Raw genomic sequence first — 23517 nt, forward strand, 5'->3', positions numbered from 1 at the left:
GTTTTCTCTGCAGGAGGCTCCTTGTGGGCAGCAGCAGCAGCAGCAGCAGCAGCTCGAGGGAGGAGGAGGAGGAGAAGGAGAGACAGGCAGGGAAGAGAGAGAGAGAGAGAGAAAAAGAAAATGGCGCAGAGACTAAGTCCCCACCGTCGACAAGGCGACTTTCCAGGGGGAATCCGAGCCCAAGAGAGGCCCAGAGGCACCCAGGGAGGCCAGAGCCAGGGTCTCCGAAGCCCTCACTGCGGAAATAGGGGGCCAGATGGCCCCCCAGCCCTAAGCTTTCCCAGCATCAGGGAGTCAGATGGGAACAATGGGGCCAGTCAGAGAGGAGACGGGACTTAGTCTCTGGGACGCCATGTCTGTCCTTTCCACCATCCTCAGCAAGGCAGGCATGCGAGGCAGGCAGAGACCAGGAAACCCTCCTCGCCCCTTCCCCAAATCTGGAAGCCACTCACCATTCGCTCGGAAGTCTGGATCGATCTGGGGGGAAAAAGGGGATTTTATTTAATTTAAAGAGAGAGAGAAGAAGCAGGATCTAAGAATTATTTCACAGCCCCCAAAAGGTCTCTAAAAAGGCCTCCCCAAGGTTAAAGGAAAGATTAAGTTGATGGCCCTTGAAACCCTAAATGTATCTCAGGGAAAGGATACACTTAAGGAGATATATATAGATATATACATACACAATTTCCCTACCAACCCCCCCCCCCGACCTAAGTAGGGCCTTCCTGGTTCAAACACCTCCTTCCTCGTGTGTGGCTCTCCCCCAAAAACACCCTTTTGTGTTTCTTACATGCCCTTTAAAACAGAAAACCCTAAAAAGCAAGATGTGGAGGCATATTTCCTTACAGCCCCCCCCCAAAAAAACCCCTAAGTATGGCCCTTCTGGTTCAAACACACCCCTAAAAACACCCTTTTTGTGTCCCACTTACCCCCAAATCCAACCTTTTGCCTTTTTTCTCCCCCCCCCCTCCTTCAAAGGAAGAATAAGCAAGATATTGAATCGTATTCCCCTCCCAAACCTAAGCATGGCCCTCCTGGTTCAGCCACTTCCTTCCCAGGAAGGCCCCCTTCAAAGCCCCTTTTTGTGTATCCTAGATGCCCTTTAAAAATGGAGGTGAGCCTCCCCCTCCAAAACCCCAATAACCTTTTGCCTTTCCCTCCTCAGAAGGAAGGAAGGAAGGAAGGAAGGAAGGAAGGAAGGAAGGAAGGGAGGAAGGGTAAGCAAGAGGTTGAGATATATTTCCCTGCAACCCCCCCCCGAAAAAAAACCCTTAAGGGTAGGCCCTTCTGGGGTTTTAAGACCCAGACTCCATAGGGATAATAAGCCACCATTTGAAGGGGGTCCTAACAAGGATTAATAGGCCCCCATTTGAAGGTGGAAAATATGGAAGCTTTGAGGGTGGCCCCCAGAAAAAAAGTGGGGGCTGTTGGGTTTGGAGAGAGAGAGAGAGAGAGAAAGAAAGAGGGGTGGTCCCCCTTCAATAACAGCAGCAGCTATTACTATTACTACTGCAAGGCCCATGATTGTGGGAAGGGAGACAATGGGTCCTCTTCTTCCCTTTAGTCTCACTTCCCAAACCTCTCCAGGAAAGGGGCTTGTAGTGCCCTTCCCCGATTGCTTCTGCTTCTGAGGTTAAATGGCCCTTATCTGGCGGCTCTCATAAGGGGATCCCCCAAATAGAGGCTAGGCCCAGGTGTGGGGAGGCCTCTTACCTGGGAGTCGTTGTGCAGCTGGTCCCCACTCATGGCCTATAGAGCAGCGTATAAGGCGGGTGTTGGGGAGGAAGGGAAGGCCTGGCGAGGCGCCTAAGGAGAGACTCGAGGCCGAAGAAGGGAACGCGCAGCCCCCTCAACTCCACCACCAGCCGCGAGGAGCAGCCAGTTGTGTAACAGACTAAGTCCTTATTTCCCGTCACTGCGCAGGCGCAGCGTCTTTTAAACAATGGGGCGGGGCGTAGAGAGGGGGGCGGTGCCTTCGGAGACTTTGCATAGCCCAGCCCACCCTCCCCGTCTCCTCCAATCGGGAGCGACTCGGGCTGCTATTTGCATCCAGGCCGCACCCACTTGATATAATATGGCCCCGCCTCCTCCACTCCTTAGCCACGCCTCTTCCTTCTCGATGCCGGTTGCCTTTTTTTCCCTTCTTCTCCCTCGCCTCCTTCCTTCCCTTTCTTCAAAACGCCGGGTTCTATTTACATATCCGGTCACGCCCCTCTTCCCGGCCTCCAATGAGCAGCGAGAGGAGGGATGGTATGCAAATTTGCATACTGGGACGCGTTCATCTTCTTTTCCCCTGCTGTTAGCTGGAGGTAAGATACCAGCCGCCGCCGCCGCAGCAGCACATTGTACGAGGCACAGCATGGGAGCAGTACGCATGCGCACACGCTCCCCTACGATTGCTCCCCTCCGCCCTTTGGGGCGTTAGAAGCAGAGTGGCCTAGTGGTTAGAACGTTGGACTGGGACTCTGGAGACCAGGGTTCGAATCCCGGTTCGGGCATGGAAACTGGGTGACCTTGGGCTACAAGTCACACTCTCTCAGCCTCAGGGCAAGGCAATGGCAAATCTCCTCTGAATAACTTCCCAAGAAAACCCCATGATCTTAGGGTCGCCATGAATTGGAAACAACCTGAAGGCAACCAGTGTTGAGAACACACAAACACACACAAAACCCAATAACTATAGCTACAGATTTCTGTGCATGTACACAAACCTATTCAAACTACTGCATAAAATTGCCTTCAGTCTATGTGCATCAGCGGTGTGTGTTGTGCACCTTCAGTTCTGACCCATGGAAACCCTAAGGCGAACCTTTGCCTTGCCCTGAGGCTGAGAGAGTGTGACTTGCCCAATAGGTTTCATGACCAAGCTGGGAATCGAACCCCGGTCTCCAGAGTATACGAAACATAAATGAATTTTGTTTGGACTTGGGCCCCACCTCCAAGATGGCTCATTATGTAGGTATGTGCAAAGATATAATAATAATAATAATAATAATAATAATAATAATAATATAATTAATGCCCAAGGTCATCCAGGGAGTTCTTGGCAAGATTGTTCAGAGGTTTACTATTGCCTTCCCTTGAGGCCGAGAGAGTGTGACTTGCTCAAGGTGGGTCCCTATGCCTGAGCTGGGATTCGAACCCTGCTCTCCAGAGTCATAGTCCAATGTTCAAACCATTACATCATGCTGGCTCTATTGTTGTTTTTACCTTCAGTCAAAAAATGGCTAGGGTAGAAGGCTTTGGCTTGGAAATGTATCCAGGAAAGATGCCGTTAGACGATATATGTTGCGTCTTAGAGATGTGTAGTCTGACATTCAGATGTTTTAAGAATTACTGAGTTATAGCATGAACTCTGTGTGTACTGTCTATGGCTTGAAAAGATCCCCAAAATATCTAAATTCCAAAAGAGAAGCCTTGATTTTACCATTTTATTATGCTATATATTGGAACCAGTATTGTATATACTGAGCATCCACAGGTTTTGGTATTAATTGTGGGTCCTGGAACCAAACCCCAGCAGATACCAAAGGCCCACTGTATATTGAATGCACATTCCTGCATTTTAACCAGATATTTTACCATTTTACTTTATGTCCACGGTACTCTATTCAAGTTGGACCACCTTCAAGGGAACAGTGTTCAACATGGTCACAAAATCAAGTCTGGTGAGGAATGGTTGAAAGAGCCGAGTATGTTAACATTGAAGGTTAAGGGCAAAGATGATAACAGAACATTGGGAAGTTTCCCTTAATGTAAGAGCACCTTAAACTTTGGAACAGACTACCTCTGGAGGTGGGGATAAACTGGGTTAGGGGCCTCCAGATGTTGCTAGACTACATCTCCCATCAGTCTAAATCAACATTTTGAGGGATGATAGATGCTGTAGCCAAATCTAAAGGACAACACATTCCCCATCCTTCTGGTAGGTTCTTTTTTGATAATATTTAAATAGAGGTGGGATGGCCATCTGTCAAGGAAGCTGTAGGCGGGTTACAGACGGGCAGGGGAGGACGTCTTGGAGGTGTATTCAGCTGAATGTGGAGCCTCCAGACGGCCCGCCCCGGGGGCGTGCTTCAGGTGTTGGAGCTTCCACACGGGGGGGCAGTGAAGACGCCTCACCTGGGTCCGTTTCGGACCCGTAGCTTCCATACCGCCGCCTCGGAGGACGCTGCAAAAAGAGAGGCAGCTTCCGCACGGGCGGCCCAAACCGCGGCTTTTTTTTTCTTTTGCCGGCTACTGGATGCGCAGCTGCGCAGCTACAGCGCTAAGCAGCGGCAAAAGAAAGCCTGTCTGCGCATTTAAAGCGCCCAAGCCCCTTTAAACTTTCTCTCATCTACGAGGCCATGGAGGCTGGCATCTATGTGCCAGGGAACCCCAGCATCAACATCACAGGCCAGCAGATCGGGCCCCTGATACTGGCTGACTGTGCCTACCCCATTCGGAAGTGGCTCATGACCCCCTTGAAGAGAAAGAGAAGAAGAAAGCAGGAGAGACTGTGAGGAATGCCCTGGCAGATTTTTTTCTGACAAGGAGAATCTGAAGGATGGCTCCTGTGCCATCATCTGTGATGTCAGAGTGCATTGTACTGTAATAGCATAAGCACATGAATAAATGTATTCCATTATCCACAGTTTGAGTCTGCCTATCATTCCTGATCTGTGCTGTGGGCATGTTTTGCCATGTGCCTGAGGGGGACACACACAAATACACACACACACAAAAGGTCTCCTGGCGCCTGTTTTCCTGGGGCAAAAAGATACATCAGCTCCAACTGCCAATTGCCCCTTTGACAATGTATCAATCCCCCTCAAATTCAAGCTTTCCTAATGGCCCATTTGAATGTATCAATGGGGCACCCAGAGGGCATCTATTGGGGGAGAGATTCAAACTGCTCCTCTGAAAGCTTTCATTGGACTAGGACCACCTTGGCCTAACGGCCCAGAGCCGCAGGTGCCCATATATACCCGTGCGCAACTGTGCAAGACCCCAGGACGGCGATCGACATGACAGCGCCACGCAGGAGGGTCCCGGTCCGAATCGCTTATTGGACCGATGAGGAGGTCGGGATCCTCCTGGACTCCCTGATGCCACAGGCAGCTGCGAGAAGGGTGATGGCTAGCACCAACAAGCCCAACCGGGGGCATTTTCTCGAGGCATCTCGTGCCCTCCGAAACCAAGGGTTTCAAAGAACGCTGCACCAATGCAGAGTTAAATTTAAAACTCTCAAGGCAGCATTCTTTGAAACCCTGGAGGATTTCGGAGAGGCGCCCCCGGTTGACAGGCACCCACCATTCTTCTCGCGGCTGAAGGACCTGTGGATCAGGGGAGATCGGCCCAGACCAGAAGATCGCCGTCCTCCAGGTAAGCCAGAGCTCTTGCCATGCCCTGTCCTACCCTCCTTGACCCTTCCCTTGCCCTCCTGTCCCTCCTGCATGGTGCCAATGCCATCCCTCCTCTTCCCTTCTGCAGGCGTGCGGCCGAGGCGGAGGCGGAGGGAGGGAGGGCACCCTGCCAGGTCGCCCTCTCCACCATCCTTGGGGGACGAGGATGTCCCCGAGGGTGGGCCACAGCCAGGACCAGCTGCTGTGGCCCCTCCGCAGCCAGAGCAGGCTCCTCTGGCGGCAGGTAGGTCCCCAGGTTGAGGGGTGGGAGCTGCCTGACTGCAGCCCCCACGACACTTGTGCCCTCGTCTGCCATGCCAGCATGGTAACTTGGGCCTTTCCTTCCTCTTTTGCAGGGCTTGAAGTCCTCGCTGCTGTTGCTGCTGCCGAGGAAGAGGAGCCTGGGCCGAGCTGCCGCCTGCCAGGACAGCCAGGGCACTTGGCCCTCGATGCCAGTGCCCTGGATCGTGTCCTCCAAGCCCGGCAGCAAGGTAAGTGTAGAGGTGAACCCAGGGAAGGGAGTGGGGGCACCCAGAAACCCTGCCTGTGGGAGAGGGTGATGGGCTGCACAGGCTGATTCTAACCATCCTCTTTCTTTTCCCCCCACAGAGAACCGGACGGAGAGGAGGTTCGCTGCGCTGGAGGAGAAAGTGGACAAGCTGGCGGAGAGAGTGTCCTCCATGGAAGAGACCCTCCAGGAACTCCTCCGCTGGCTGCCCGCCCCACCGCCTCCTCCCCCTCCCTGAAGCAGCTTCCCTCCCCTGCCCCCTCTGCCATCCCCCCTTCACCACCCCCCTTCACCCTCCCCCTTCCCTTTGTATATATGTACATAGTAAAAAATTTTATTGTTATTGTTAATAAAAAAGTTTATTTTTTTTAAAAAAAATTGTGTGGTTAATTATGCGCAACTGCGGCAGTGTGGCTGTGAGTGTGAATGAGGCACAACTGTGCAGTCTAAAGCTAGGCAGGAGTGGTGTGAGGTAGCAATCTCCAAACTCTGTCCTTCCAGGCGTTTGGACTTCATCTCCCAGAATCCCAGACCACAGGGCAAGGTGGATGGGGATTCTGGGAGATGAAGTCCAAACGCCTGGGAGGACAGAGTTTGGAGATCGCTGGTTTGGGGACCAGTGAGCCAGGCATGATGGGAGGAGAGAACAGGAAGGGTAGAATAGAGTAGATAGGGCTGGGAGGGAACACATGCCCTGGGAGGCGAAATGATGTCTTTATGGGACATCATGGGACCTAGTGCCTTGTCAGTGCTCCCTGCCCCTTGATCCCAGGCCCTCTCTAGTTGCCCTTTGCCTTTGGGGGCAAGTTTAGAGGGCATCAAAAGGTCTTGGGCACATTCAAGCTCCGGGGTCTCTTTTTTTTCTCCTTTGCCACATGAGAGGTGCGCAGCTTCGCAGCTGCAGCGCTAAGCGGCGGCGGCAGAAAGCCTATGGGCACATTTAAAGTGCCCAAGCCCCTTTAAAACAATGGTGGTCTCCTGCCAGCTGGTGATCAGCTGGTGTTGGCATCCTTGTCCGCTTGCACTTTGCCAGTGTCAGCAGCATCATAGATGCCTCCTCTCCTTTGGTCCCCGCGCTCCTGCTGAATCTGCAATGCGCAGCCACAGCTGTCTCCGCTGCCACCGCTGTCCCCCTGCCATCTCCCCTCACTTCCTTTGTACATATGTCAATATTTACAGTTTTAGCGTTTTTTATTGTTAGGTGAAAATGGCAGAGGAATGTGTGTAGGGGTGCACTTTAAAGTCCAAACTTTCCAAGCAGCGCATGCGTACATGTTGCTCTAGGGTTAGGGTTAGGGTTAGGGTTACGAGGCTTAAAATGCGCCGCAGCTGTGCCTCAGCTTCCACAGCTGCATGGCAGCGGACGTTGCAATTAAAGCCTGACTGCAAACTGCGCATGTTCCAAGACCCCAACTCACTATGCGACGGAGCTTTTAAATGGGCAACTTAAAGTAGCGGCGTAGCAATTCTGGTGTTCCGGTGCAGCAGCTCTCATGGCTTCTTCCCCTTCTCGATATGTGTCAGCATTCAGGTAGGACTGCTCCAGTGTCTGCAAAATGTTTGGCTGGGACCATATAGCTATCAGGTCAGCCGTCTCAGTATGAGACCAAGACGTCCCCCTGCCTTTTTTCGGGGTGCTGGTGGATGGCTGAGCCATCCTGCCTGGTGGCAAAGGGGAGCCGCCACACAGCTGTGCCAGGAGCAGCCGAACTGTGCCCGTTCCCAGGTGAGAATGGCGCAGGAATGTGTGTAGGGGGTCACTTTAAATCCCAAACTTTCCCTTTTCACTTTCTACAACCAAAACATCCGCCGGCAAAACTTACAACTTCCCACGGTTCTAGCAACGCATGCGCACAAGTGGCTCTAGGGTTAGGGTTACGAGGCTTAAAATGCGCCGCAGCTGTGCCTCAGCTTCCACAGCTCCATGGCAGCAGACGTTGCAATTAAAGCTTGACTGCAAACCACGCATGTCCCGGACCCCGACCCATTATGCGACGCAGCTGACACGGAGCTTTTAAACCGACAACTTATATTTGCGGCGTAGCAATTCTGACGTATCGGTGCAGGGGCTTACAGACGGAGATGCGCAGGTACGCCGCAAATCAAAAAGAAGCGGAAAAAAGCAGCACCTTTTTAATGCCGCTTCTTCCCGCTTGGGGCGTGCGGGGGGGCGTGTTCATGACGGCATTCAGGGAAAGCCCGTCTGAAGGCTCTACCTTCATGATGTCATGAGTACATCCCTTTTTGCCCGTCTGTAACCCGCCGTAGTTGCATTTTGAGCACCAGTTTGTTCTAGATATTCTCCAGTTGCCTCGGGTTATTCAGACTGTGGAAATAATCCAGGTATAATCTGGGTTGAATCTTTGTTGTTCATATGTATTTCAAATGCATCCAATTTAGTTTTGGGGGGGTTGCACCCCCCCCCATTAACCTGGAATAATCGAATCTTGGCCTTTTTTCTGAGTTTTCCTAAAAGATTTGCATTGTTGGCTGTGTGAATAACGAATGCAAATAGACCCAGGATAAATCAGGATAAAACTCTGTGTGCCTTGAATGTGCTTTGAATACAGCCACATCATCAACTCCATCGATGATTGCTGACATGTCTGAGCAACAGAACTTGCAGATATGCAGTTCCAATTTAAAAAAATTGTGCGTATTAAAAAACCAGAATGCATGAGTGAGATTATTTGGATAGTTGTGCTATAAAACCCAACATCTGAATAGGGCCTCAATCAGTTCAACTTAGGTAAGTATTTAATTATCATTCAGAAAGTGATTCAGTGGGTCTGTTGTCATTAAGACTAGCAACTGGATATAGGCCTAACACTCTACTTGTTTCTACTACTAAATGTGTCTACTACTTCAGTACTGGAAATGATATGTGATACTTATGTAGCACATTTTAAGTGTTCATTTATACAAAATATTTAAAATAGTGCTGTAAGGTAACAGTATTATTGTTCTAAAATCACAGATAATTACTGTGGACACAGTTGCTTTCTTTCACTCAGCAAGTTCTTGGCTGATCTAGGAGAAATACTGGTTATTTGTAACTTATCCCCTTAATTGATATTCTGTGCCAGTTTGGGTAGGTACTATTGTTTGAAGTCTGTATCTTTCCATATGAGTTTGCTTGAACTCTTCAGATCTTTGGGTCAGGCTCTTCTCTTGATCCTACCAACTTCTCAGACATGTTTGGATACTGTATATATGTATGACAGCAGTTACATTTTGGTTTGATTTGTACTTCTTTTTATTTGTATTTTGATTTGTAAGCTGCTTTGAATCCCAGCCTCAGAGAAGAGGCAGGGTATAAATAAAATAACTTCTTTTTTTTTTTTTTACTTTGAACCAACAAATGAGTCACTATGCAAGAGTTACGCGTATCTGTGAAAAACTGTTGTGCCAGTGGCAAATTCAAATCATTCTTCTAGTTTTAGATAGCTAAAAAATCATAAGTTTTAAAATATATCCAGTATAGTAAAATGACTGACATTATTCTTGTTGCTGCTTTAGCCTTAAGAGGGCACTGATTTCATCTAAAGCAGAGGCAGGTTTTTCTGGCCATGTCCTAGGAAGTGAGAAATGGCAACTGGTGAATGCCTTCTTTTTTGTTGTCCTGCATCCATGAAGAGGATGCCATTGTAGCTATGCCCACCTTGTTCCTATTGGACAGACTACAATTCACTTTTGTCCCTAAGATTCATGCATAGAGTGGAGAGAGATTGACACGAGAAAGAGACAGCTTGTTTCCTAGACTGTCCTTTACTTTCCTTGACCTACTGTGAATATTAGGATTGCTTACTGGTATGTCACTTCTTTCCCATGCTCCTTATATTCAGAATTCTTTCCAGAGGGAAAAGACATCTATACAATCTTTTGGAGAAGGAAAAGGTGGCCAAGCATGGCTTTCTCCATCTCCACCTTAGGCGGGAAACAGACCACCCAAAAGGGCAGTCTTCCGCTGCCCTCGTTTGTTGCGCGAGGGTGCCACAGCAGACAAACCAACATGGCTCCCTTGTGCAACAAAAAGAAGCTGAAAAAAGCTGCACTTGCAGCATCATCAAGGCACCAAGACGTGCGGACACTAGGCGTCCATCACGTCAAAATGGCGGCACCCATGTGTATAGGGCGTTGCCATTTTTACACCCTCGTTACGTGTGAGGGGCAAGGCGCATCAGGAAGCACCACCCCTTGCGCGTAACGATGGCACCCAATAGGGCCCGTCTATACAGCGCCATGGTTAGACTGAACTACAACCCCCGTCTTCTTTCCTATCACAATGTATTCTCTAGAATAAAGGCCATCTTCTCATTTTACTTGATTAACATACTTAATTATGACCCCAAATCAGATTCAAGCGAGATGGTTGCAAGGCAATAGGATGTCAAGAAAAAGGAAATACTGCTCACAAGTAGAAAGGTTCCCATGTATATACATGGGTTGCAATACAGCAGTCAATAGCAAATGAAGACTAATATCATTAACTGGAGCTGAGACATACCATAATGAGGTTTGCTTAGCTTACCTCTGGTAGAACATGGTGAATTACAAAACTTGGCAGCTTTCAGAACAACTTCTATAGAATAATCTGAAATCTCATTTTACTAAGAGAGCAGTTTTATGAGTTCCTTTCAGAGTACAATGTGCTCTTCCAGGTGTCTTGATACTTCAAGCATCTGAATCCCTTTACCACCTGCAGTATATACTCTCATTTTCTTGACAGTACCTTCACAGGATGCACCACCATCCTCCATCACCAAATTATGAACGAAGTAGAACTCTCAATTCCTGCTTAGCTGATTGCAGACTTGGAGGCTATTCAGACTGCCCCTAAGGGATAGCCTGCAGCCACCTTCAGCTGCGCTGGATCAGGACTGTGGCAACCACACGTTGTGGCCCCAATCTGGCCTTTCCAGGGTGCAAAAAGGAGCTGCAAAAAGCTGACCCTTTTGGCTCCCTGGAAAGGGTGCGATAGCTGTGGTGTTGCAGCTTTAAGGTGCTCCTTTGGTGTTGTGTCGTGTGGACACAGTGCTAGAGGAACACAGTGATGCTGCATGCTATGTGGAGAGGTGCATGGCATCACACTGGCCTGGGGGCGGAGTCGGAGCGTGCATCATGTGTTTGCCACGCTCTGACTTTGCCCCCAGGCCGGCCTTTATGGACGGTGTGCATAGCCCCTTAGTGTCAGATTAAAAACAGGCAATACACAGAAGTAAGTCTGATATCAAGTGAACATATTGCCATGTGATCATGCCTAAGATCATTGGCTCAAGAAAAGCCTACTTACTTAGCAATATCATCAGGATTCATTCACTTGCCCTTTGATGCTTTCAGACAGTAAACACTTGGGTTATAGACTTTCTCCTCTGTTTGTAGAAAACCCTGGGCATGGTTACAGCTTTATATAAATAACAGTAATAGGTCTACTGTAAACAGCTTGCTTCTCATTGTGTTATTTTCAGAACACTTTCTCCAAAATGTGACACATTATCCAAGCTGGGGCTTTTTTTCCACTCCATTTCCCTGATTTTATGCCAGAACAGTTCCAGTTAAGTCAGTAGTGTAGCATTTAGTGCAAAAGCACCACAGCCCAGCAGAACACAAGCAGCTCCAATTTTTGCATCTACAATGGAGTGATTGTTCATTGACAGGCTGAGCATGCTCCAAAATAACCATAATCACTTACTGTGCACTAGTGCCAGTGTGGAATGAATAACTGTAGGAGTCCTGTGGTGACCCATATTCTGAAGTTCTGCATTGCTGACTGGCATGCAATACTTTTTTGTCTCCCTACACTTATAAAATGACACAATTTTGTCTGTCTATGTGTGAGTGAGAGAGACAGAGTTTGTGTAGTCATGGCCTAAATTTAATTCCTAGCACCAGCTAGAGTAAACCTTTTGAATTAATGGGATTTGTATAAATCTTGCCTTACATCCCCCAGTTGATTCAATGGGTTTACTCTACTTTGGATTACCGACTGGATTTAGCACCTATACTACAACAAGCCATGACATGCCAATAACCCACACTGGGTCTCCTGCTTTGCCATGTCCTTGTTACGTGTGCAGTGGTGCTAGTGAGATGTAGTTGTCAGAGTATCAGTAGAAAACCTTTGGTCCTCCAGATGTTTTGGACTTCAAGCCGCAGCTACAAGAGCCAATAGTAAAATATTATGGCAATTTAATTCCAAAACCTCTGGGGCAGAGTCACAGGTTCCCCACCCCAACTTAGAGTGCTGCACTGGGAAGATCATGGCTTAGCTCCCTGCTGAGCCATGGAACTCACTGGCTGGCGTTGGGCCAGTAATTCTCTCTCAAAGAAGTAACTGTGTTAGTCTCTTTCAAGATAAAAAGGAGAAAGAGAGGAGGTGGGGAAGAAAAAAGAGGTCAGTAATATCACAGACAACATCAGAGGAACATTCACTTGTTTTTCCTCCAACATGATACAGTGGGCCCTCCTTTTACGCGGAGATCAGAGTATGCTGGAGCCCCATAGGAAGTAATGGGGCTTGTGCCTGCAGTGCACAGTGCAGCAGTGGCGGGCACTCCCCCATTAGTTCTTCTGGGGTGCACAGGGGCTCTTCTGATGTGGCTTTCAGTGTATGCGGAAAGCTGTGTATGATGCACCCGCATAAAACACAAGCGCATTGTATATGCCATCCTATGCTGTGCTCTACACTCCACACTGGAAAAATTGAGTGTAGATAAAGGATTGTCTTTATACAAAAGGATAAATGGACACAACAGACATTAGAAGTGGTGATACCCAAAAATCAGTTGCAGAACATTTCAGTTTCTCTGGACATACAATATGGGATTTAAAAGTCACAAAGGAAGACTAGAGAAAGAAACAGCTGAACTGAATTATATTCACAAAGTCTAGTCCATTAGCAGCAGTATGAAGAAATGCAATGACGTCTTGGCACACTATGTGATTAATACAAAAGTTCTCACTACTGCACATGTAACAAAAGGAATCTTAGAGAAGGTAAATCCAAGGAAACTGACTTTTGGTAAGTGATTTATTGCTTTCACACATCAACCCTAACTGACCACTGTAATGGTCTGAAAGACTTGTATCACCTTACATAGCCCTTTGAGAATTTAGGAATAGGCTAAGGGAGTGTAACTTACACCTAAGGCCACCCACTGAGTTTCCATGACTGAGTCGGGATTTAAGCCCTTGGCCTGTTACAGACAGCCAAAATAAAGCTGCTTTGAGTCACAGTGGAGGTATGGTGTTTCAATGATGCATGCATCCTAAGAGTCCAGAAGTCACACCAAAGCCACGCTCCAGCCCTAAGGACTGGAGTGTGGCTTTGGTGTGGCTTCTGGACTCTTAGGACATATGCATCATTGAAACACCATACCTTCACTGTGACTCGAAGCAGCTTTATTTTGGCTGTCTGTAACAGGCCTTGTCTCCAGCAATCTAATCCAGTACTCAAACCACTGCACCTCATACTTGTGGTACTGCTTTAATTGCATGTACAGTCAGCTCTCCGTATCCAGCTTTCTTATCTCCATATCTCCATATCCAGCTCTCTTTATCCACTGATTCAAGCATCCATGGCTTGAAAAATATTCAAAAAACGTATAAACACCAAAAAGCAAAGCTTGATTTTGCCATTTTATATGAGGGAGACCATTTTACTATGCAATTGTATTTAATGGGACTTGAACATCCACAGATTTTGATATCCACAGGGTTCTGGAACCAAACACCAGTGGATACCGAGCCCACTTTATCTTTTAAAAATTGTTTTTAAAAGTGAAGTGGAAGACTTTCACGGTTGGCATCCATAGGTTTTTGTGTGTGTTTTTTTTTGAGTCTATGAGGCTGTGTTCTGGAAGAGTTTATTCCTGATGTTTCCCCCTTCATATTTCTCTACTGAAGCCTGCTAAATTGAGTTTCTGATGGTGCCCATTGTGGTAGAAGCCTTTAGGAAATTACAATACATAATGCAGTACATAATGCAGACATATGGGTAGGTTGCAGTTATATTGGGGTAGAAGAGATGGCAGGGTGGCTATAAGGAAGTGTCATTTAGAGCTGAGACCAATTCTAATAAGTAAGAATTCTTGGTACTTACCTGTTGTATAGACTCAATGGTGATTTGAGAGAGGCTACCGTTTCAGGGTGAAATAGTATGGCAGAATGATAAGCTTGCATACAGAAGCAATATGTTTGGATGCCCATTCTGACTGCACTGCACAATGCTTGAGGCTTATGAGGCTGCAAGTGAGATCTGTAATGTTGCCATATGGAATGTTTCTGTTCAGAGAGCCAGCCATTTCACTGCACCCTTTTCCAGAACATTTTATTGCTCCCCCTCCCTTCCCATCACCTTCCTGATTTTCTATCATCTCCAACAGACACACAGTGCTTTGTGGTCAGAGCATGTGCTATTTTGGACTCTTTTGGAAGGACATTCCTTGCCTCTGAAGTCCCCCTCCCCCCAGTTTTGATGTATAGATATATGTATAAATATTCTGCAAATATACAGTTCTGGAGTTATCATGCATGAATGGTGTCATTTTAGCTTCATAAGAGTGAGGATTGGAAGAATATGTTATTTGTTAATATATATGATCTGGAGAAGGCACCATTCAGGGAGCTATAAAATTCGTAATGGCCACAGGCACAGCAACACCCTTCACCATGTGATTCCACATCGCAATATGGTCTGCAGAGCCATTTGTTCATCATGCAGAGCCATCTGTCAGTACTTCAGATATTCCTCCCAACTGTGAATATTTATTTCTTATTTTACTTGCTTTATTCAAAGCATTTCTGTGCTGCCCTTCAGTTTAAAAATTCCCTGGGTGGCACCGAATGGCCTTAAAAGTGTATAGAGTCAAAGCATGTAGGTAACTGAAATGAGTCAATAATACAAAACAATCCAAACAACAATAAAACAAAATAGAAAACAAAAGAAGGAGCCCAACAGATTGAAATCCAGCAAGAGCCAAAGGATCTTAGGTTATCCTGTTTGAAGGTCTGGCCAACATTAGCCTCAGTCACAGACAAGGAGGTTGTTCCTCCCACAAGTAGGCTGTTGTATGAGTGAACCTGTGTTTTTGCATAATAGTAGCTTGTGTCAATGGGATATGTAGGAGTCTGAAGAGACTGGCAAAGAGTTTGGATTTGGGTGTGAAAGGATGAGAAGGAGAAGGAGAGGGCATGGTGTTCTGTAAGACCAGTGAGTGACAGAGTAAATCAGAGTTAGGGACTGGTAGAGAGAAAATAATCTGCCGGATAGTGCGATGTTTTGTGTCAGCTAGGAATGGTAGTAGATGGTGGGATAGATTTCATTTATAACATAGACATGCATATTGCATAGGAATATGCAGTGGACCCTTCCCAGCTGCAAGCATTTGGTTCTGCACCCCCTATAGCAAAAAATGTGGGTGATCACTCTCCATATTATCCAGTGCTGGTGACATGCATACAACATGCCCAGCCCACTGGTAGGAAGGGTCCACTGTACACAGTTGCAACAAACTAAATGTCTCTTGGGTAGAGAGGACTCATATCTTTATTACTATCTTTGTTAAGTGTTATAATAAAATTGGCTTCCATTAATCACATCTGTGCTGCTTGTTCATTGCCATTAGGTCAATGACCTCTTGACACTATACAGTGATAGCAGTATGATCCATTTTAACTCTCCATGGCTGTATCTTATGGAATCCTGGGCTTTGTAGCTTGGTGAGATACTAAAGCTCCCTGCCTGAGAACTGTAAACACTTCTTGATAAACTGGAAATCCCAGGATTGCATAGGACATTTCCAGGGCAGTTGAAATGGAATCATAGCACGATAATTGTGTGGTGTGAAAGGTCCCTTGTTTACTTTGGTTAGAATTTTCCCAGGATCTCAACCTTCAGTTGCCTATTCATTTTGCAATATGAGGGGAGGACAGTAGACTGCAGGTAAAGTTCTGGTACTGTACTGGTGAAGGTAAAGGCTAAAACTGATTGACCAATTGGTGAAGAAAATGCATGAAATGATTCCTAAAGGGGGAAGGGATAAAGTGTAAGGTATTTTTAATGGTGTTGTAGAAGTGGGAATTTCAGCAGTCGGTTCTTATCTGGTTGTGTAACAAGCAACACCTGCTGAAATTCCCTCTTCTACTCAACCATTAAAGTTATTGGATTCCCCTCTAGTTTTCAGTGTGGCAACCCTAGAACTTAGATTAGAGATATCTATTACATACCAACTCTAGTTTTGGAAGAGGGACTTTCCTGAGGCTGGTGACAGGAATGGCAAGCGTTTTCTTCTCCATGTTTATCCTGATTGCCTTAATTATAAGCACTTGGTGTTCCAACTGACACAAAGAACTTATTAAAAAAACAGATGCAAATGTGGGTGTAATTTGCCCTTGAAAGATGTATCTTTGACAAAGATCTTAAAAGTGTGGACCAGTAGCCAGGTTCTTCTGGGACTCTACCGTTTGTTAAAGAGTTTGGAGCCACACTGATGAGCTTCATAATAATTTTCTGACACAAACTGTTGTTAGGCCCCAGATCCATTCTGTGCTGTTGAGTGGTACTGGAGAGTGATTTCAGTATGAGGATCCATATCTCTCTCTGCTCACAAATTAGAGCCAACCTACACATATTTCCAATAAGTGTTTTAAAATGCAGATTGCATCCACTGCTGTGCTAGTTTAGGGATTCTGGCAGTTGCCATCCACAAGAATAATGTTTATTCTTGTACATCTTCTGGCATACCATACTTAGGGGGAAATCCTTTGGTCCTGGAGGGTGTCCTTGGGCAGTAAGACATACTGGATTTTTCCTTCCATGGTAAAGAAAAAGGTCTAGCATTTTATCCCTCTTCACAGCCTCTGTAGAAGTCTTTGTGGTAGCTTCCTTCACAAGGCAGGGAAACAGGCGTTTTATGTGGGGTGGAGGTTCAACAGCATCAACAGCATTCCCAGGCCCTCCCATAGAAGGCTGAACTTGTAGCTTATTCCAGTATTAATACATTTTCAGTCTCCCTTATCTGAAATGCTCGGCACTGGAAATGTTTTGGATTTCAGATTTTTTTGGCTACTGAAATATTTGCATATACATAATGAAATATCTTGCAGATGAGACCCAAGTCTAAACATGAAATTCATTTATGTTTTTTATCCATCTCATACACATAGCCTGATGTTAATTTTATACACAGTATTGTTAATAATTTGGTGCATGAAACAAAGTTTGTATATTATTATTGTTGTTGTTGTTGTTGTTGTTGTTAAGAAAGCAAAAGTGTCACTCTCTCAGCCACCCATATGGCTTAACCTGCACATGTCAAAGACAAATACCCTTTTGTTCAAATAGGCTTTTAGTGTGTAATATGTGCAGGAAGCCTTCTTATGGGGAGGGGGGTTGCTTCTTTTTAAACTTTTGTATACTTTTTAATGATTTTCTACTTACAACCAATTGTTTCAATGTGATTAACTTAAATTGTTTTTACATTTTTATTTGCCAGGTTCTGATTTTTTTTTGTCAGCTACTTTGGGTCTCAGTCTGGAAGAAAGGTGGCATATAAATTCAATAGAATTTTAAAATTGGATCATAGGATCATAGAATAGTAGAGTTGGAAGAAACCACAAGGGCCATCCAGTCCAACCCCCTGCCATGCAGGAAATCCAAATCAAAGCATCACCGACAGATGGCCATCTAGCCTCTGCTTAAAGACCTCCAAGGAAGGAGACTCCACTACACTCTGAGGGAGTTTGTTCCACTGTCAAACAGCCCTTACTGTCAGGAAGTTCTTCCTAATGTTGAGATGGAATCTCTTTTCCTGTAGCTTGCATCCATTGTTCCAGGTCCTGTTCTCTGGAGCAGCAGAAACCAAACTTGCTTCCTCCTCAATATGACATCCCTTCAAATATTTAAACAGGGCTATCATATCATCTCTTAACCTTCTCTTCTCCAGGCTAAGCATACCCAGCTCCCTAAGTCATTCTTCATAGGGCATGGTTTCCAGACCTTTCACCATTTTAGTACACCCTCCTTTGGACACGCTCCAGTTTCTCAACATCCTTTTTAAATTGTGGTGCCCAGAACTGGACACAATATTCCAGGTGGGGCCTGGCCAAAGCAGAATACAGTGGCACTATTACTTCTCTTGATCTAGACACTATACTTTTATTGATGCAGCCTAAAATTGCATTGGCCTTTTTAGCTGCCGCATTGCACTGTTCACTCATGTTCAACTTGTGGTCTACTGGACACCCAGATCCCTTTCACATGTAGTGTGAAAACTCTATAACTCTCCCAACATAATTACATTGGAAGCAGAAGTGGTGGCAGTAACAGTGGCAGTGGTGATGGTGAAGAAAAATTAAAGCCAGAAGTATCAATGGGGAGGGGAAAAGGATGAAGTGAAGAGAAGCATTGGCCACCTCCCAGCCATCTATTTCATGAATGCTTATTTTCAGGTGGCCTTAAGTGTCTAGGCACTGTGGGAGGGATGGTTTGGATAATGTTCTCCTGCTTGCATGAATACAGAGTGTGTCAAACTACTCACGGGAGAATTTGTTACAGACAATGTCATGTATGCCTTCCCTAAGAATCCAGAGGTTATGATGTTAGGGTTTCCAGAGCAAGTGTTATGTTTCTGGTTTCAAGCAGGTTTAAAACACTACCACTTATTTATATGGGAAAAAACAATTTACTATTAAATAATTTCAGAATTACATTCTGTATGAACTTCCGTAGTGCCAAATATTCTAGGCATGACATTTGTGGCTTTTGCCAAAGGTTTGGATGATTTCATCATTCCTAGGAAGCATTATGGCCCATACTGTATTTAATTACTGAGGTGATGTATAATTCTGTGTAATTACAATTTACGCAAAGATTAATATTGGCTGGACTTGTTGCAAGGTTAACAGCTGTTCTTGGAGAGTGAGTCAGAAAGTAGAAATGATACAAAACATGGGAGGGGTGAAAACTGGAGACTTTGACTTGTCCTCATTAAATAGTATCATTGCATGTTGTATGATATGTACTGTTCTAAGAGCAAGTCTCACCTAGCAATTTGATTTTATAACAATTGGATAGCATGTATAAGATACAATATTTGCCTAGTGAATGCAGTGTAGCACAGTGGATAGAGTGTCAGACTTTGAATCAATTACTGCTCAGTTTTGAAGCTCACTGAGTGATACAGATTCTCTGCTAGTCTCCCCTATATTATTTAAATTAATATATTGTTGTAAGCATAAAAGGGGAACAGGGAGAACTGAATACATTGCCATGACTCCCTTGGTGGGATATAAACATAAATAAATGCATACCATATAAAATGCTCAATGGAACCTCTTCTGCTGTCTTCTCCTAAGAAGGCATTTTTCAAAGTGAGATCAAGATATTACAAAGGCAGTGTACTTAATTGTATTTAAAAAAATACAGTATCAACAAGTAATTAGAAATAATTAAAGACTGGCAGCCAAATATTTGGTATAGCCTGAATGAACAAGCAGAATTTAAGCTCTTTAACCTTTCTCCAGACTGTATTCACACCTTCAGAGTTTCCTAACGCCCCCTTTGCCTCCTCCTTTCTGCCGGGCGGCCTCCTCCCGGGGTGTCAGAGGTGCGCATCTGCGCACCGCCCCGGGAGTGCCGCCCACGGACTGAAGGGCACAGCTGCTGGACTCTTTCCTCCGCGTTCCTGGCTTTGGCGTCTGGCGGCCAGTGAGCGGGGCTTTTAAAGGAACACCTGGGGGGAAGTTTGGGAGGAGCTCGCCAGTGAGAGGGGCGAGTATAAAGCCGGGGAACCGGACCCTCCCGACACGCCCCCTTTGCCTTCTCCTCGCCGGACTTTGCCACCGCCAGCGTCGCACTTTCTGCCGGGCGGCCTCCTCCCGGGGTGTCGGAGGTGCGCATCTGTGCACCGCCCCGGGAGTGCCGCCCACGGACTGAAGGGCACAGCTGCGTAACTGCGCAATTGCGCAGTTTTTATCAGGATAGGGAGGCTTGGGTTAGCCCGGAAGCAGAGCATGCCTGTGGTGGCTAGGCTCTGCTCCTTTAGTAGCCATAGAAGGGGGGGGGGAGGTTAGGGATGCGGGGGATGCCTGGGCCGGGGATAACATCATTGCGGGTGGAGCTCCTATTGAGGTTGTGTGGGGCAGGGGGAGGTATGGTGGTGGGAGAAGGGACTTGCGTTCCAGGGGAAGGCGTGATCGATGCATCATATCTATCTCGCCTTCCTGTCCCCCTCTCAACCTGAAGGACCTGAGGGTCACTCCAACCGTGCCACAAACCCTGTCGCTGCTCCTGTGCAATGCCAGGTCTGTCAACAATAAGACCCACATCCTCCAGGATCTGCTGGAGGACTCTAAGTGTGACCTGGCTTGCATTACCGAAACCTGGCTGGGGCCTGAAGGTGATGCTGTGTGGGCTCAGGCCCTGCCTGCTGGGTTCTCGGTGAAGGACCAGCGCAGGTTAGGTGGGCGGGGTGTGTGTGGCCTTGATACATAGGAACACCGTGTCCCTCACCAGGAACCACATCCGGCAGACCTCCTATATCGAGTGTATTTACCTGACCCTAAAGGCTAGGGACAGTCTAGGGATTCTGTTAGTGTATCGGCCACCCCGTGCATTAGCGGACTCCCTTAACGAGCTGACACAGCTGGTCGCTGAACTGATGTTGGAGACGCCCAGGCTCCTTGTCCTGGGCGACTTCAACATCTCCCTCACGGCCAGCTATGTTCCATCCGGTGCGGCTCGGGAATTCATGGATACCATGGCGGCCATGGGCCTGTCCCAGCTGATACAGGGTCCTACGCATTGTGCGGGTAATACTCTCGATTTGGTCTTCTGTTCGGATGCGGAAAATCCGTGGGTGGAAATAGCTAATATTTCCCCCTTGTCATGGACGGATCATTTCCTGGTAGAGGTGAAAGTCAAGGCCTCTACCCAGATCCCCCCCGGGGGTGGTGGACCTGTTAGGATGGTCCACCCTCAAAGGCTGATGGAACCTGAGAGGTTCCAAGAAGCCCTAGAGGGGCTCGCAGTTGGAAATGACGGCGACTCTGTTGATGCCCTTACCGGTATTTGGAATACCGGTCTTTCGAGGGCTATACACAGGATCGCTCCCAAGCGCCCTCTCAGGCCTGCTTCCAAACGTAAGCCCTGGTATACGGAAGATCTCCGGGCGAGGAAGCGGGCTCTGCGACAGTTAGAGTACCGTTGGCGGAAACACCTTTGCTTAGACAACAAGGCTCTCCTAGACCAACGGTTAGAGGACTACGGAGAGGCAATACGAGCAACAAAGAATTCGTTCTATGGTGCTCGTATTGCGTCCGCGGAGTCGCGTCCGGCAGAGTTGTTCAGGATGGTCAGGGAGCTAACTCAGCTCCCTCCCGCCCTGAACCAGATCCTTGAACCTTCTAAGGCCTGCTGTGACCTGTTTAATGACTTTTTCGCGGATAAAACCTCTCGTATAAGCGAAGGTCTGAACGCCGACATTATAGCAGAACCTAGGGTAGAAGTGTCCAGAGCCTCTGTGGACTATGTTAAACTGGATCAGTTTGAGTTGGTGAGTACCGAGGATGTGGACAAGATCCTCGGAAGTGTTCGGAAAACGACCTGCTCTCTTGATCCCTGTCCCTTGTGGTTAGCAGCCCAGGGGGGACTGGCAGTAACATTATTGTTACGCCGGATAATTAATACATCTTTGAGGGATGGGCTATTTCCATCGGATCTTAAATTGGCCATTGTAAAACCGATCCTAAAAAAGCCCTCCCTCGACCCCCTCGTTCATAATAATTATCGGCCTGTTTCGCTGCTACCATTTTTGGGAAAGGTGATCGAGAGAGCGGTTGCGATCCAACTTCAGGCGGTCTTGGATGAAACGGATTATCTGGACCCATTTCAAACTGGCTTCCGGGCGGGTTATGGGGTTGAGACGGCCATGGTCGCCCTGGTCGATGATCTCCGTCTGAGCGTCGACAGGGGAAGCGTGTCCCTGTTGGTGCTCTTGGACATCTCAGCGGCTTTCGATACCATAGACCATGGTATCCTTCTGGGACACCTGGCAGAGGTGGGAATCGGGGGCACTGCGCTCCAGTGGTTCTGGTCCTACCTCTCCAGGAGGTCCCAGATGGTGCAGCTGGGAGACGTGTGCTCCGACGAGAGGCCCCTAAAAACCGGGGTCCCTCAAGGAGCCATTTTGTCTCCCATGCTATTTAACATTTACATGAAACCGCTGGGAGAGATCATCCGGAGACATGGGGCGCGGGGTTATCAGTACGCTGATGACACCCAAATCATTTTCTCTATGTCTCCGACTGATGCAGTGACTGGGGATGACGTCTCTCCTCTCGTGGCCTGTCTAGAGTCAGTAATGGGCTGGATGAGGGAAAATTGAATCCAGAGAAAACGGAGGTACTAGTGATAGGTTCTCCTGGTCCAGGAATGGCGGTGGTTCCACCTGTCCTGAACGGGGTCACGCTCCCTGTGAAGGACTCCGTGCGCAGTCTGGGGGTGCTTCTTGACTCGTCGCTTCACCTGACTGCTCAGGTGAATGCGACGGTCAAGAGCACCTGTTATCAGCTTCGGTTGATTCGCCAGCTGCGCCCATACCTGGCCCAGAGGGACCTAGAAACTGTTGTACATGCTCTGGTAACTTCGAGACTGGATTTCTGCAATGTACTCTACATGGGGCAACCCTTATACCAAACTCGGAAGCTGCAGATGGTGCAGAATATGGCAGCCCGGCTGGTCACTGGTGTTCCCAGGGCCAGCCATATAACACCGGTTCTAAAAGATCTCCATTGGCTGCCCATCCGCTTCCGAGCTCAATATAAGGTGTTGGTAATTACCTATAAAGCCCTAAATGGCTTGGGCCCAGGATACCTAAAGGACCGCCTCTCCCCGTACATTCCGCCTCGCACCCTCAGAACGTCTGGGCAGCAGCTACTGAAGGTGCCTGGGGCTAGGTTGGCCTCCACCACTCGGAGGACATTTTCCATAGCTGCCCCAGCCCTTTGGAACGCGCTGCCCACAGAGCTCCGCTCGTCTACTACCCTGGCCCAATTTAGGAAGGATCTTAAAACCTTCCTATTCCAACAGGCATTCCCCGAATAAATATCCTGTGGGCCTCCCTCCTCTTCCGTGGCCAAGAGGTTGGGCTATGGGGCTTTTTTTTGCTTGTTTATTTGATTTAATTTGTGTATTTTAAATAGACTGTTTATTGTGTTTTAATCTGTTGTAAGCCACCCTGATCGTAGGAAGGGCGGCATATAAATAAAATTTTTATTATTATTATTATTAACAGCCCGTCCACTCCCATACCACCAGTAGAACATTCCCTTCTGTCCATAGGTACTCAGTATAATTGTTCTCCAGTTCTTTCCTTTACAGTCTTTGAACTCTGTGAGTCACTCACTTATAGTTATCTCTGGTTCATGTCTCTGCCTACAACATTTCTTGCTCTGCTCGGCCTCTTTAAGTGTAAATTCTCAGCTTGTCCCCATGTCTCTTCCTGTTCAGGGTGATATCTTCTGCCTCTTACACTGATGGCTTACATTTCATTTCTATATGTGAAGCTTTGATTGTCAAAGACCTGATCAGTTGTCCTTGAGCAAGTAGACTGTTTTTGAATATTGCAA

General features: G+C 47.2%; 1 protein-coding gene across 1 annotated transcript in view; it reads right to left on the reverse strand.

Moving 5' to 3' along the window:
* Positions 1-1904, reverse strand: part of TOP1 (DNA topoisomerase I) — a 104032-nt gene extending 102128 nt beyond the window's left edge. Inside the window, exons 1-2 of the mRNA XM_042462322.1 lie at positions 1711-1904; positions 453-477 (exon numbers count right to left, since the gene is read on the reverse strand). Of these exons, the coding sequence (XP_042318256.1) occupies positions 453-477; positions 1711-1743 (58 nt within the window). The 5' untranslated portion in view covers positions 1744-1904. The remainder of the gene's footprint in view (positions 1-452; positions 478-1710) is intronic.
* Positions 1905-23517: the final 21613 nt, after the last annotated feature.

The sequence above is a fragment of the Sceloporus undulatus genome, chromosome 4 (assembly GCF_019175285.1).
Source record: "Sceloporus undulatus isolate JIND9_A2432 ecotype Alabama chromosome 4, SceUnd_v1.1, whole genome shotgun sequence".
NCBI classification, from domain to species: domain Eukaryota; kingdom Metazoa; phylum Chordata; class Lepidosauria; order Squamata; family Phrynosomatidae; genus Sceloporus; species Sceloporus undulatus.